The sequence below is a fragment of the Pocillopora verrucosa genome, chromosome 7, assembly GCF_036669915.1.
Source record: "Pocillopora verrucosa isolate sample1 chromosome 7, ASM3666991v2, whole genome shotgun sequence".
NCBI lineage: Eukaryota > Metazoa > Cnidaria > Anthozoa > Scleractinia > Pocilloporidae > Pocillopora > Pocillopora verrucosa.
The window spans coordinates 2293883-2305842 of record NC_089318.1 but is presented as its reverse complement, the minus strand read 5'-3'; the positions used below and the strand labels follow the sequence as shown (position 1 = coordinate 2305842).

Below are 11960 nucleotides of genomic sequence, written 5' to 3'. Positions count from 1 at the left end.
TTTTTTTTTATTACTGCATATATGGCAACTTACAAGGTCTCAATCTACGAATGGCGTTCCGTGAGCCGTGATCGTTTCGGCCAGCGCACTAACTTCGTACTCACACCTTCGACGGCTGTGTGAGATTGCTGGCCGAAAGACCTACAGCTCTTGCGATACAACTGAGTATTGCTGAAAAGCAGGTACAGATTACGTCTCTCTCTCTAATATACACGTTTGGCTTATTGAACCTTTATACAGCGAGTGTAAATTCAGTCTCATACAGATCATATCACAATAGTTATTTTAAATGACATAGATTACTAATTTCCGAAAAACAAAACAAAACCTAAAAAAAATTTTTCGTGCTCCCATCAACTTAAGCAAGTTTATTTTCAAAGAGGCAAACAAGTAAATTTGCTGAGTTAGTTAGATTTCAACTTCGAAGATCAGACACAAAACTTGCAGAATATCACCACAACAAACACACAAAGCCTGCCTGCTGAAGAACACAAATAAAAAGTTTGGATTAAATACCATTGCTCTAGTTCAGTCTTGTTGACAGTTCCTCTATCATCCCACTTCCCAAATGTGTATTATAGTTTAAACAGCTTATTTCATTTTAACACATGATGAAACTGATCCCATTCAGCAAACTTGTGATCTTGGGACTCCAGGTGCAAACTACAGCCATCACAAATTTCAATATTAACAGATTTATCAACAGTGGACACACTCCTTCAGAGAACAGACTACATAACGAGAATTCATCTCTGCAAAATACCCACAAACCTTACAAAAAGGTTTTAACACTTTTCCTCATTCAACCAACCCAAATGAAACCTTTAATATCTGTAGTTTCAACAGACATAGTAGACGAAATCTGCATGAACAATTCTGCACTGTCAAGAAAATCTATAAATAACAACAATTTTCAAAACCCAACCTCTGCAAAATGCTATCTACTTCATTACTGCAATCATTTTAAACAAGTGTCATTCACAGACAAAGAACCCTTATTACATGTGCTCAAAATAATAATTATTTAATGTTCTGTTCTGAAGGGAATGGCCAAGCTTCATAGGAAACACCTCATAGAGCTTAACCACAGCAGTTTGAGACAAAGAAGCTTTCATGTAAATTTCCACACCTTGGCTGGGTCTTCAACTCAGTACCTCTTCAGTGAAGCCATTTCCATAAAAAGAAAACCAACGACTGCTACCAATGCTGTAGTAAAGAGTGTCAAACAAAATTCCAACAGATTTCAACTTTCTCTGACATTCATGTAAAATCCACACAAATTAAGGAGCAAGGCAGGCAATTGGGAGAATTACACTTGAAAATCAGGTCTCATTTTGGAATCATTTGAATTCCATGAACTGGAGTTTTGGTGTTTATGAAGCTTTCTGCTTTTGCAGTTTAGCAGGCAGCTTGGACTTTGCCCTGAAAGATACAAAATGTGAAAATTATGGTCAAACAGGTCAAGTGTCCATCCACAGTGAACATTCAATTCCCTTTAAAAAAAAATTGTTAATAAGCATTGCTGGTAAATACCTTGCAGGAAATAGTGCTATTTGCTAATTCAGAAGGGACAAAATTGTAAGTCACGAGTGTAACTTCTAACTGCTTTTCAGAATATGAACAAAAATAAACTAATATTTTGGTTACTGTGTGCTATATACTGAGACAATTATTCACCTCAGTATCAGTAAAAGTGGTGGACATCTACCTCGCTAATTCATGGCTTGTTAAATATCCACCAATATTCACTTCCACTTTGGTAAATTATTGTTGAATAACACTGCTAAAAAGCAACAACAACTTACTGTTCAATGAGGCTTCCAACTTTCTTTCGAGCCAATTGGACGTACTCATCAACCTTATCCTGAAAGTGAAAACAAATATAAGTAAGGGAAAAAATGTACTTCTTATCAATTTCAACAAAAAAATTCTCTTAAATCAAACGAGATACAGAGATATGAATTCCTAATCATTGCTCAATTTTATTACGCACCTGATGATCTTCATACAAGCGAGGCACAGAGAATAGGACAATAACACCTGTCAAGGAAATCACCAGGAAATAATGATACAGAAGGAATGACTGGATGATGAACTCAGTAACTGCACAATTATTGTTGACTACTTCACTAACGTACTCACTGACCAACTGACTCACTCCCTCACTCACAACTAAATCACTGACTCATTCACTGACTTCCTGATTCACTCTCTAACCAACTTGATCACTGACTCATTCACTCAGTCACGCACTCACTGATAAAATGACTTGTATTGAAGGTACCCACCGATAATGATGAGAGTCAAGGCACTGAACCAAGCTCCAACATAGGATAGAACCCACAACAAAAGTCCAAACTGCAAAAAATTACAACCATTGGCCACTAAGTAAAGAAGCTGACTCATCTGCCTTAAGCCGTATTTACCCTACAGTTCAGAAGCCATTTTCAAAAGCCACATTAAGTCAAGAATAACCTCTGTTTCCTTTACATAGCAATGAATAAGTCTTTGCTTAGATCATTGTTAACATGATCTGGGCTCAATTCATCTTGAATTTTATCAATTCATTAAGGAGCTACTATAAAAGAATGGCAGACATAAGAGCACACTTGACATTCTATTATATACCTTGATGGAGTCAACAATATCCTCTACTAGGAAGAGTCGCCTCAGTTCCTTGGAATAACAGTTGATATGATCAATACTGGCCTCTACAAACTCCACAGCCTGCAATGAGTAACACAATCAAACTTTAGGTTGCCCGCAGCAGTTCTATGCTTAATATGTAAAACAAAAACTGTTTGCACAAACTACCCTTTTATACATAAATTTGTCTTGGTCAGTATCCACCAATCCTGACCTGACACTTGGTCAATAACACACAGTGACCAGAAGACATTTTTGTGCTGAGTGCCGAGGTTCAATTCATCTTATTGCAAAACCTTTTCTGAAGAGTCCAACCAAGGCCACTTAAAGCAAAAACATTGAGAAATTCTATGTAGAGGATTTTAATACAGGAAACCACCATGCAAAAGCCCAGGATTTCATTTTACCTTTTCTTTGGGGATATCCACGTCTCTCTCAAGAACAGTTCTGTCAAAGATGGAAGAAAAGAAGTCACATGAAATGAATATACTTAATAGTGCAACTTTGGATACAGGTACAAAGTCGTGTTAAGCGTGTTGATACAATTTAAGCTACACTGTTTACATTTTAATTTGATTTAACAATATTAGTTATTCCTCATTATTCATCATTCCTCCTTAGAGGAAGCAGTGTAGCCAAGTAGTCAGGATGCTGGCTTGTCATCTCAACTGATTTTTTCTCAGCTGTCCAGAGTTTCAATTACTTAGCTGCACTTTATGCGTATGGCCACTGGTCTGCCTCCTGCCAGGTGAGTTTTTTTAAAACAGTACCTTCCTTAACAATGTCCATGATTTGTTCATATTTGCCATGAAGAGCCCCCATCGGGGAGGTGGTAAATCAAAGTTAAACATACAAACATTGTGACAAAAAAGTAGTGATGAAGTTATTATGGTGGGCCTCATGACAATTGGTCCAATTTCCTATGATGGTCCTATAACCATTTTGCACTGGGCATACTGCAAGTCTCTTCATGGCAATAAAGGTCACATGGTTATTATGTTTCCCTGTGAAAAAAGGCTGTCAAACATCAGTGGTTCTCTTTTTTTTAGGCACTTTAAACATCTTAAATGTTACCCCTTGTAGTGCCTCTTATTACCAGCTCAAATTTCTACAAATTTTTGAAAATTCAAAAACAGGATCAAACTCAAACAGTTTGAAAATTTCTTTCACCTGTCATACTTAAAATAGAGAAGAGACACTGCAACAGCTCTGCTATTTTAATGGTTGGTCACCAAAAAGCTGTTCAGTACCTTTTAAGCACTTACTTGAAGGATTCTTCAGTGCCGTCCTTTCTGGATAGCACCCATAAATACAGTCCATGCCAACCCTATAAAGCAGCGACACTGTTAAAACAGCGCCATGGAGAAGACGGTCACAACACTGAGGAATGTATATGTGAGTCAAAGAGAACAACAAACCAGTTCAATGGCAACCACTATTCCTGTTTTATTCAGAACACCGCCCAGGTAGATCAGATCAATTACTAAAAACAAGAAGAGCAGGAAATGTACATCAAAACCTCTGAACAGTACAGATCTCTGTATGAACCATTCTAACACCTTATGGGCAATCAAATATTGTCTTCAGTAAACCCAAGAAGCTTTTCTGAAGAGATGAGAAAGAATGCTTCAAATTTAAAAAGTGAACTCTGCATCTCTACTACAGCCACCATATGGCGTACAGATCTCGAACCAATTCTGCAGGTTTTCATTAATCTGAAAGGATGAAACTAAAACTGTACATACAAATTCCCCTCGCTTTTTCCTATTTTCTTTAACTCCACATTCTAGTCTCAAAAGACCTACGAACAATCTAGCTTTTGCTTCACTTATTTGTATCATTCCTGTCTATTGAAAGCAATAAGAAGTGGTATATCAGATAGAGTTTGCCTGTATAAATAGTTTTTTAAAGTAGTGAAACTTCAACAGAAGGACAATCTGGTCCTTGTTTGAAGGTACCTAATTCTGCAATAAAATCAAGTCCTGATGTTGTAAATTCCCTTGAAAGCTTCTACAACAAATTGCATCAATCTACAAAGACAAATCTGTATGGCATGCTGTCCTCTCTCAAAATGTTTTAAAAAATTGTCTGTGTTGCCAAAAATAACGCCACAAAGTAACTGGCTCAAATAATAGGAAGAGTATGATGCTTTAAAAAATTTATTTGGAATGCTGGGGAACAGTAAAGGTAGACTACAAAGAATAGAAGCTTAATTCTCCAGTGGTAACAGAGTTTTACTCTCAAAGAAGAATGAAACAAAAATTCATTAGAAGAATGTCTCTTAGACCAGAACCACCACAATACCAAATATGAAAGTGAAAATGCAAATTCACTCAAAAAATAAGCATAACGTTTGACTTTACATTAAATCTTGTACAAGCATATAGGGTGTGGAATTATTTCAAAATAGATTTAAATCCTGATCCTGATAGAATGCTTAATAACCTGTACCATAAAAAAAGGAACAGTCCATACAAGGAGTTTTTCAGCATTAGATACACAGAGGAGGTGTATTCTTATATAAAAGCTGAAAACAATTCCTCTGCAAGATAGGATCAAATATCTGAATCTACAAGAGCAATAGGATTGAAAGGAATATTGTAAATACACCAGCAGGTGTAATATCGAAAACTCTAAGAAGCATTGATCTCATCTTACTTTCATGGAAAAATCAAGAAACTCTGCTACATGAAAAGTAAAATTTATCAGAAAAGAATGTGACTCATGTAAATAACCAGAAATGAAGTAAAAAAAATTAAGTTAGTTTATAGACCCCACCCCAAATCTTAGTCAAAAACCAAAATATAAGGTGGTTACTTATAAATAATTCAGTTTGACATAATCATAGGGAATAATTATGTCAGTCAACTGGAAAGAACTTCTATGAATATCTGGGGCAAAAACATAATACGAATAGATTTGAATTGAAAATGAATGATTCACTTTCTCCTGCAAACAAAATGGCATAGTCAATGTGTGAAGAAGAGTCCAATACACGATTCAAGGCCAATTTTAAATGGGGAAAATTGCCTAACCATAATGAAGCTATTTACTCTCAATTCCTCCCTATATTCTGGGCTTTGGTTGCGATTTAATAAACGAATGAAGTTTCCAATAAAGCAATGAACAGGGTGCGACCATCGTTTCATATGTTTTCATTTTGAAGACAGCGCCCTGGTCTACAGTAGCTAACACCGTAACACAGTTTCAAGTCCGTGCAATTGAATTCGCAGTAAATAAAATATATTACCTTACTGTCAACATTTATTTTTTTTTTAACGAGATATTGATTTCAACGACGATGAAGAATCAACTTCGATGGCCAACAAAGAAAATCTTGTACACGTTCTGTCGTGTCGAGTGCCTCGCTCGCCTCCGCAGGTCATCTAAGCAACAATGAACCTTTACTTAAATATTCCCGATTATTGAGAGCTATATACCTCGTTGATCCACGCCGTTTTGTTTCATCCATACCGCCGGCCAACTTGTCAGCTCTACAATACAACAAAGATCAAATTTTTTTAACAAAATATTAGCTCACGGCCTACTGAAGTAATCCTTCTTCACTGTCTCTGTGTTCGTTTGCCGGCAATCGATCTCAGAATAAAGTGCACTTCTTGTCTTCTACCTCGAACTACATTTGCAAAGTTACAACAAAAATCAAACGTAATTAGCTCTGCTACTTTACATCATCCGCGCAAACCAGTTCAATAAGTTTACCGCTCCTTAGTACAGTACATAAATACACATGTACAACCATCAGCCATAACTGCCAATCTCACCTTTCGTGGCTGGTTCTTCTGGTTTTTCTTCCGATTCTACTTGCTCTGATACTAGATCTTCGACAGCCGACGTTTCTTCTCTTTCATCAGGCACGTTTTCACCTTCTGGCGATGGTTCGTCTTTTACAATGTCATCCAAAGATGGTGTAGTCGAGGAGACATCCTCCTGATCCTCCATGCCTGATGAAAAATCTACCAAGTCTCCTGTTTCTGGTGAAGCGGACTCCGACATCATCAAACTCAATATTCCCAAATGTTTACGCTTGACCTCCGATACAATACTTTAAAACTTCAAGTAAATTGACCAGAAAGTTAGATCTTACGCAAGGACGAAACTTAGAAGTGATGGTGGACTATGTTTTCAAAAATCACGCTGGCGCAATTTCCACAAGTCGCCATATTTGGGAAAGCGAATGTAAAAGAACCAATCAGAGTAGTCGTTATAATTCTTTTTTTTTTAATAGTCCTCCAAATAAGGAAGTCTCAAAGTTCAAAGTGAAACTCAGAGCAAGCAGAAAGATACAAGCTAACAGAGTTTATGAATTCAGATCGAAAACTCGCTTTGGGGACAAAAAATTAAAAAAGAAATGATCCTCGCGTGGACAGCGAAAAAAAAAAGTTGCAAAAAAGGGAAAAATGAAAAAATTCGGGCTTCGCTACGACGGGATTCGAACCTGTTCCTCCCAGAATACCGGACATATGGTTGCTACTACCTCCTAACCTTGCGAACTGAATTCTCAGTTTTCTGGGAATTCCTAGGAATTCTCCGAAATTCCCAATTATGCAAATGACCCTCGCAAACTGAATTCTCAGTTTTCTGGGAATTCCTAGGAATTCCTAAGAATTCTCAAAAATTCCCAACTATGCAAATTAGCTCTGATTTAAAAAGCTTGGAATTACTAGGAATTTCTGGGAAGACTCCAGTTTTGTGAGGACTTGGAATCCCTAGGAATTCCTAGGAATTCTCAGCTATACAAGCTACCTATAATTTAAGAAGTGTAGAACTCTTGGGAATATCTGGGAATTGAATTTGAGGCAATTTAAATAGCCTGAGGTCAACATAAATTCTAAGAAATTCTAAATACCTTGAATGTGAAGGTTTTAAGAAAAGGAGTAATCAGAGGTTTAAAACTTTAGCTCAATAAAAGGTATGCTATACAAAACTTACCAAGAGATATACATACATGTATATGTTTATAACTTAAAGATCATGAAATTTCTTATTCAAACTTAGTTTTAGTAAATCTTTACATTAATATGGATTTTCTCATGAACCAGCAGTCAGTTATGTTAAATGGAAATTGCCAATTAATCCAATGTACTCATATCACAGATTTGCTTTCTAACTTCAAAGGACTCTTGGATTCCATAATCAAAAAATATTTTTATTGTGATGCAAATTAATGTCTCATGTTCACTGATGTGCCAAAATCATCAAACATTCATTAGCTGTTCCTTGGTACACAACTTCCTCAATAATTAACAATAATTACATTGTTATCTACACTTTGTTAGTTATGAACATAAGTTACTTCCCTAACCTTCATTACTGGTTGCCTTTGTTAGAAAACCTTGGAACAGTCAAGCTCAGTTGCCTCAAACACTGTCAGAGACTTTTTGTTGACAATATTTTTAGTAGAAATTTCATGCCTTAAACAAACAAATTCAACACCTAATTAATCTTTCTTTTTTCATGATTTTTGTTGCCTTTTTTTCAGTTTTTTGCTCTGTTTTTGTGACTAATTGCTGTAATTTGTTTTGCTGTTTTTATTCTTACAAAACATTTTTGTAGGACTTCCAATACTTGTGGATCATCCACACACTTTGCAATCATTTGGCATGCAGACAAGACAGAGGTAGTCAATGTTCCCATTGAGAAAAAACACCTTTTAAATGACGTCTTTAATTTACTTTATTTGAAACTCTGATCTGAAAATATTTGTCAACAAGACTTGTTATTATTGAGAAGTACCAACCAAGTTTCCTTTCATAACTTAATTTCTTAAATGTCCCAATCACTGGATCTCCCAAAAAATATTACATCTTTTTATTTTTGGTGCAAAATACAAGTCCTTCTTTATATAAAAATGAAAATTGCAATTCACACTTCAATAATAACAGCTCTTAAGTTTACTTGTTGTTCTTCTCTGTCTGTCAGCTATCAACAAAATTGTTTTATACTTCGGACAGTGCATAACTATTTGTGGACCAGAGTTCCAACGCACCTCTGTAATCGCATATAGTTACTTCTGTCTCTTGTACAAATGTTTCTCCTTTGTAAGACGCACTCTACTCTGTTGTCACTACTGCTTTAAGTTCAGTGGAAACGACTGACTGAGGAATCGAGATGGCGGTGTTGGAACGTGTTGCTGAACGCTTGCTACTGTCAAGCTTTGTAGATTTAGGTACTGGTACACTGGGATCATCTATGTATCTCTTATACTTCCTAATGTGGTATCCTTCTTTTATAAATATGAGGGTAAAAGACGATTTGTAGTCGCATTCAAAACTGTGATTGGCTTGTGTTATTTCTCACCTTTGCCATGAACACAACTCAAGTGAGTTTCGAGTCTTTGTTTCCTCGACAACTTTCGGCCACAAATCGTGCATTTGTAATACGATCGATTCTTTTCGATTATTTCTACATAGAGTGAGCTCAAATCATTATTTATATCACCAAGGTATCCATCGTCTAGAAGCAGAGAACCGGTTGGAGAAGTCAGACTAAATTTGTGCGCTTCTCTCAACACTGCAATCGGCAAGCCAGCGGATTCACTTTGCTAGCCAATGACAAGTCCTAAAAGATCCACGTGATCATACCCGTGATCGGAAACAAATAAGACTCCATTTGGCGCTCGTCTTTGAATGTACTTTTCATCGGTTGATCGTTTTTCTCAACTGTTTTGCTTAATATAACATTTCTAAAGATAGCTTTTATTGTGGTTCAATGGGAAAACGAGAACAGCGTGAGTGTGTGCGCCGTGGAGTTAAAAGAAGGGACAACAGTTGACATATTGACTGGTACAAACAAGGGTCGAGTGGCCATCTGTAAAGCTACGATTTTGAAAGTTTGTGGTGAGTAGAAATTGCGATATTCGTTACGTGATCAAAATCTTATAAAAGAATAGATGTAGCGGGTTGAATTAAGCTTACATAACGCTCGGCGCAACTGAAACTAGAATAATTCTGAGAATCGAATCGGTCACTTGCATGCCGCAGTTTCTTAAGCTTATGCTTTACAATGAAATAAACCTATCGGTAAGGTTTCAAGATTCCTCTAGTCACGTTTGGGAACATGCAAGATTCATAATAGGAACTGTTATTAAACAAACCTTATTACATAAAGAAGCCCTCCTTGGTAAAAACAAAATAATGTATTCAGCCCTTTTTTAATAAAATCCATGAGAGGGATGTACTAACTCCAATATAAAGGTCACTCAATATAACAGGGATTTCTCAATTTGAGAATTCAATGAATGCCCTTTTCCTCATAACCATCTTAAAGGCCTGGTCTGAGCTTTAAATATATTTATTTAAATTTTTTTTTTTTCAAATTCAGATGTCATGGAATCCAGATACAAAATGGTCAAGCTTCTTGTGGACAACCTCATTCAAGGCCAACTTATTGTGAGCCCAGGAAAAAAAATACAAACAGCAGCTAAGTTTGCAGTTTAGGATAACTTCATTCTAATTTATTGTTACAGTTACAACAAGATTTTAATCAAAAAATCAATTTTATCTGTCTGTAATTAACCCCTTCACTCCCAAGAGTGCTTGATTTTCAAATATAATTCAAGATATTGTATTTTATGGAAAAGAATCAACAGATTTCCGTATGAAGTTTTCAAGAAAAGAAAAATAAATCAAATTCCATCCTAATATTACCACGCGTTGATGTTAATAATTAATCAAAAATATTTTACACATAAGCCTTAATTAAGCTTCTAAATAAATTTCATTGAATACTTGAATTTTAGCTGGGTTTTTTTAATTTAAAGTATTTATTTTACATCATTAGCCTCAAATTTTTGCTTAAAATTCCCAGTAATTATTAAACATTCCTAAAAATTCCCAAAAATTCCCATAAATTCCTAGGAATTTTCTAGATTTACAGCTTTTCAGAGAAAGTCATTGGTTCTCTGAGTTGGAATTCCAAGTCCTGTTGGCTATAAACTTGGAATTTCTGGGAATTTCTGGGAATTTCTGGGAATTTCTAGGTTTTTAGAACCAGAGTTGTTATGTTTGGGAATTCCTAGGAATTCCCAGTCTGAATTTACCGTGAAAATTCACACCTTTATTCCTAGTAATTCCTAGGAAAATCCTAGGAATTCCTAGGAATTCCAAAAGCCATTTTGCAAGGGTAAGACTCGAAACCACATATCACAAAAGAGGACAATTTAGGAAGTTTTTTATTTTTTCCTTGATATTGGATGCAGTAATTTTAGTTGGATTTGTGGGTGGTAAAAGAAAAAGGATTATGACAAAGATGAACAGACATAAGGGAAAGAGATGCCTAAAAAAGTCTCGGTTTCAACTGGGTTTGAACTATGCTTTCCAGATACTACCTGGGTGCTAATATCAACTGAGCTACTAATGCCAAACCACAGACATTTTGGAAGCTCTCCTGTTAAAAAAACAAACAAACAAAACAAAGCAAAACAAACAAAAAAAGAGAAAGGCTTCGACGTAGTTCGAACTCATTCCTTCTCTGCCAAGTGAGTTTCGAAGCCCATCTTGGAAAGCCCCCATTGGAGAGGTGGTAAATCAAGTAAACATACAAACATTGTGAAAAAAAGTAGTGATGAAGTATTATGGTGGGCCTCATGACATGGTCATTTCCTACGAGGGTCCTACCATTTTGACTGCATACTGCAAGTCTTCTTCAGGCAATAAAGGTCGCATGGTTATTACGTTCCCATTGTGGAAAACTAGCTTTCAACATCAGTGTTCTCTTTTTCAGGCACTAACTTCTTAAATTTACCACTTGCAGTGCCTCTAAAAATTTTTGAAAATTCAAAAACAGGATCAAACTCGACCAGTTTGAAAATTTCTCTCACCTCTTGTGCTTAAAGTTGAGAAGAACACTACAACAGCTCTGATATTTTAATGGTTGGTCACCAAAAGCTGTTCAGTACCTTTTTAAGCACTTACTTGAAGGGATTCTCAGTGCTGCTTTTCTGGATAACACCCATAACAGTCATGCCAACCCTATAAGGCAGCGACACTGTTAACAGCGCCATGGAGAAGAAGGTCACAACATCTTGGAAGCGAATTTTTGTCCGAAGTGTGGAGTGGTTGGCTGGTTGGCCGGGGGGAAGGGGGGGTAGGGGGTAGGGGGTAGATTAGATACAAAATTGAAAGTGAAGAAAAGGGCAAAGTTGATGTAAGGGCAAAGTGCGATCGGCAGGATTTCCCACCCAGATCTTGATATCTTAAAATACGTGCTGACGTAAATGCCGCCTTCCCACCCCACCCGCGTCGTGCGTGAGGCACGCAGTTTAGTAAATAATAAACAAAGTTCACTCGTGGTCG

The 11960-nt window shown here is 36.4% G+C and overlaps 1 protein-coding gene and 1 pseudogene across 1 annotated transcript; both read right to left on the bottom strand.

Annotated features, from left to right (window-relative positions):
- Positions 1-1109: 1109 nt before the first annotated feature.
- Positions 1110-11681, bottom strand: LOC136282253 (reticulon-3-A-like). The gene is made up of 7 exons (XM_066169615.1): positions 11580-11681; positions 3054-3093; positions 2629-2727; positions 2289-2358; positions 1994-2040; positions 1806-1864; positions 1110-1422 (listed from the first exon to the last, which is right to left on the bottom strand). Exons 1-7 carry the CDS (start codon positions 11666-11668, stop codon positions 1374-1376), a joined length of 453 nt encoding a protein of 150 aa, XP_066025712.1. The 5' UTR covers positions 11669-11681; the 3' UTR covers positions 1110-1373.
- On the bottom strand, positions 3859-6813 carry LOC136282156 (uncharacterized; annotated as a pseudogene).
- Positions 11682-11960: the final 279 nt, after the last annotated feature.